The following is a 3,759-nucleotide window of genomic DNA, read 5'->3' as shown; positions in this document are numbered from 1 at the left end:
CATCCTAGGATTGCTCTCGCACGAACTCGCTTAACTTCGGAATTCCGATGAAACTCGAAGCTAGTGAACTCCCAAAAGATCTCTTGCTATATGGAGGTGGGCATGTATGTATAAGGCATAGAGGATCTTCTTCCCTTGGCGATGTGGGATCTAACATTTGGTCGTCGGATGAATGAATTGAAGAAGATCAATGGATAAAGATTAACAAGAGTGTGCTCTAGAGGTATAAAAGAATGTGTGAATAGCACTATCCTAAAAATATTGCGGTAGTTTGTCGAGAACTCCTCAGCGCATTAAGCATAATCATGAGCTTGATCCAAAGGTGCAAAACTTGACCTAATCTTCCACTGGAAAGTAGCACCAGACAGACAATTAATAATCCATATGTAAGTTCCAAAGAGCGACCAGTATAGTGCCTTGAAAATGTGTGATGCTTTAGACATTTTACTTTTAATACTAACATCCGTGGCTAGCTTGAATTCGTCTTTCAACATCATTCGTGGAAGTTTAATTTGTCCAGAACTACGTCAATATCCCATAAGTAACGTCAAGTTTATTATATTGGCTGGTGAGAATTTTGACGACGTTCAATACAATCAATATCTTAGAAACACAAAAAAAAATGAAAAAAAATGGTCAACAATTTCGTCTCCAGTCAGAACCAATATCTTGGAAGCTTCTTATATATCTATATATATACCGACTGCGTTCTTTGATATATCTCATAAATCCAACATGTTCTTCTTCAAATCAATCCCTCTGGGTCTCTTAGTGCTTTGCCTTTTACACCATTCTGCAAGTGGTGCCTCCCCACTTAACCATTTTTGTTTCAGCCCAGAAAACTACACTGCTGATAGTCCATATGGTGCCAACTTGAACTCATTGTTCCATCTTTTATACACCAAAGTTCCTCCTTCTGGCTTTGGCATTGGTTCAACTGGCCAAGCTAAAAACCAAGTGAATGGCTTGGCCCTTTGCCGCGGTGATGTCTCAAGCAAAGATTGCAATACTTGCGTGGTTGACGCAAGCAAAGAGCTTCGAGACCGCTGCCCTTATCGTAAAGGAGCCATAATTTGGTACGATCACTGCCTTTTAAAGTACTCAGATGTGAGCTTTTTTGGGCAAATTGATAGCAGGAACAGGTTCTATATGTGGAACGTCCAAGAAGTAGAGAATGGGACACTATTCAATGAGAAAGTTAAAGAGTTGTTAAGTGGGTTATCTAATGAAGCTTCTGAAGCTAATCAAAAGCTTTATGCTACTGGTGAGGTACAACTCGATACATTCACAACCCTTTATGGCATTGCTCAATGCACGAGGGACCTCTCTGGGGTTGATTGTAAAAAGTGTCTTGATAGTGGAATAAGCGAACTCCCAAACTGCTGCGATGCAAAACGAGGTGGGCGTGTTGTAGGTGGTAGCTGTAATGTTGGGTATGAACTGTATCCCATTGTCAATACTTAAGAGTATAATTATTCAGTACAATGTGACCGACGTCTTGTTATGCTTGCTAATAAATGATGTTCAGATGATATTTGAATGTCTCTCTTGACAAATTTGTCCAAGGATATGGATCTGTGTTTACTGATTGTGTTTGTGTTATAAAAGAAAAGCATTATGGTATTGAGTAGTTTTATGAGATTGTATTTATCTTCGAAGTTAGCATTGAGTGGGAATATGCTGATTTATATTTCATATGAGATCTTTACAAGATTACAAGACATATATATGAGATTGGAATTGAGTGAGGGAAGGCATGGAATGCGGGACGACACACCTCAATCTTCTCGGCACAATCAGCTGCCATAATTCAAGGAAAATAGGTGGTATTCACAACTCATCACAAGATAAGGTGATGGGCAGTGGTGACTACAGCCTAATATATAGGTTTTCTTGTCTATGTAAATATGCGGTTGCTTGTACGATTACGATCGACTTATTTACGGTTTTGAATAAGTCTTGTATCTTGTTCTCTTATAAATACTTACCTTATGGAGAATAATTAAGTACTTGTTATGAATATACTTTTAGTACCTGCGTACATGGGCGGATCTATTAAGAGACTAAGGTGGTCCAGGCTTAGAAAAGTGGCTATGAAAACCTCCAAGGAACACCCAAATCTCGGCTGTGGTGGAGGAAAAGAGCAGCTATGGTTGCCGAGCACCTTCTACAAAACAGAAGGAGAAAGAAGATGACTTTTTCTTTCAAATGACTTGGCCAAAACGAAACCGTTTTGAGCCAAACCATTAAAAAAAAAAGACAATATTTAGACACTGACTAGTCACTGTATTGTTTTACTGACCACCAATAAATAAAAGACACATGTCAACCAAAACTCTCTCTAAATCTATAACCAAACAACCAACTCTAACATTGCACCCATAACCAAACAGCCACTCTCTCCTCCTAAGCCTACTTTGCTGTCTGCTGCAAATCTCGTCTGCAAAAGCCTCTCCTCCGCTAAGCCCTCCCCTCCGCCAAAACATCTTCCATCGAACCCAGCCTTGCCCACTCATAATCCAACCCTCTCTTTGCCATGGAAGGATGTCTGCACCTACCCGCACCACCTTTCTCTCCTTGCTAAAATTCTGGATCCGCCACTGCCTGCGTATTGTGCAAATCATTAGTAGATTATATTTAGAATACTAGAAGAACTTTTTCCTTTAGGATTGTATTAATTGCAAGGCAAGGAATCCTCCTTGGTTTACTATAAATAAAGGCACAAGGAATGAGAAATAACACACAGAATTCCTCAATCCAATTCTCCATCTCTCTTTCTCTCTATGCCGCACCCTCTGTTTGCCTCGGTTAATTATAGGCCACAACAAATTATCAGCAAGCTCTTTAATTATAACATACAAGCTTTGAAGATGGACATTCGAAATCCGGAGGAGGAACTCCTACAAACCAATTCATCAATACCATCACGTAATCCAACTTCTTCCAAAATAACGATGTTTATCTTAATATTTTTTCAGCCTTCATTGCATGAACCTTCACCATAATGCATGAACCAACTTTATGTTTTACGAATTTTAAATTCTACATAGATTGTGCGTACATTATACTCAAAATGTTGCTAGATTATAGGAATTGATATTAGGAATTTGAAAGCAAAAAAAATTAGGCCGGCTGCCTAAACCGCTGGAGCCGAGCCACCAAGATAAATCAAACCCAAAAAAACTATGAGTGTCATGCAGGTTCCGCCCACTTGCCTACATAGTGAGGAGTATACACATGTTAAGTAATGAATGTTTTAGTGCTATGTTGTTTGTAGCAAATTAAAATTTGGCATATCTGTTTTTGGTTTGTGGGATAATGATTTTGACTCAATATAAGGTTTGTGGTATTCAAGAATCTGGTTGCTAGCATGATCTATTTCTATGGCTATCTAATTTCTGGCATTGTATTTGATCTTATTCTGTATATTATTACTATTTTTGAAGATAAATTAATAAATGGCAGAAGGTTCCCAGTTTCATGAGATTGATACTTTTGAGATTGCTCATGCCTTGAAGAACAAAAACTGGACCAATGAGACAGCCAAGTCCAAATTTGTAAGTCTAAAATGGAATTAATGCTTTGGTGTTGTTTAATAATTAAGCTGTAAATTTCGGACAAAGCTCTACTCTATGCCTTTCTTGTTTTCTTTTAAAGGAAAACTAATGAAAAGGGTTTGAAAACTTTGAGTTTTAACGATAAAGACAAAATAAAGGGTAAAGTGAATAGTATCAAGTTTGATTTTTTAGTGTAAAAATA

General features: G+C 38.0%; 1 protein-coding gene across 1 annotated transcript; it reads left to right on the top strand.

The window, feature by feature from the left end:
- The first annotated feature begins 716 nt into the window (after positions 1 to 716).
- On the top strand, positions 717 to 1,534 carry LOC137726344 (antimicrobial ginkbilobin-2-like protein). Its single transcript, XM_068465260.1, has one exon. The coding sequence runs from the start codon at positions 736 to 738 to the stop codon at positions 1,462 to 1,464; it is 729 nt and encodes a 242-aa protein (XP_068321361.1). The 5' UTR covers positions 717 to 735; the 3' UTR covers positions 1,465 to 1,534.
- The last annotated feature ends 2,225 nt before the right edge of the window (positions 1,535 to 3,759 follow it).

Source organism: Pyrus communis, chromosome 2, assembly GCF_963583255.1.
Source record: "Pyrus communis chromosome 2, drPyrComm1.1, whole genome shotgun sequence".
NCBI lineage: Eukaryota > Viridiplantae > Streptophyta > Magnoliopsida > Rosales > Rosaceae > Pyrus > Pyrus communis.
Note: the sequence above shows the minus strand (reverse complement) of the source record. Positions and strands in the feature narration are given on the sequence as shown.

Coding starts and splice junctions, on each gene's coding strand:
- LOC137726344 (XM_068465260.1), top strand. CDS start 736: ATGTTCTTCTTCAAATCAATCCCTCTGGGTCTCTTAGTGCTTTGCCTT.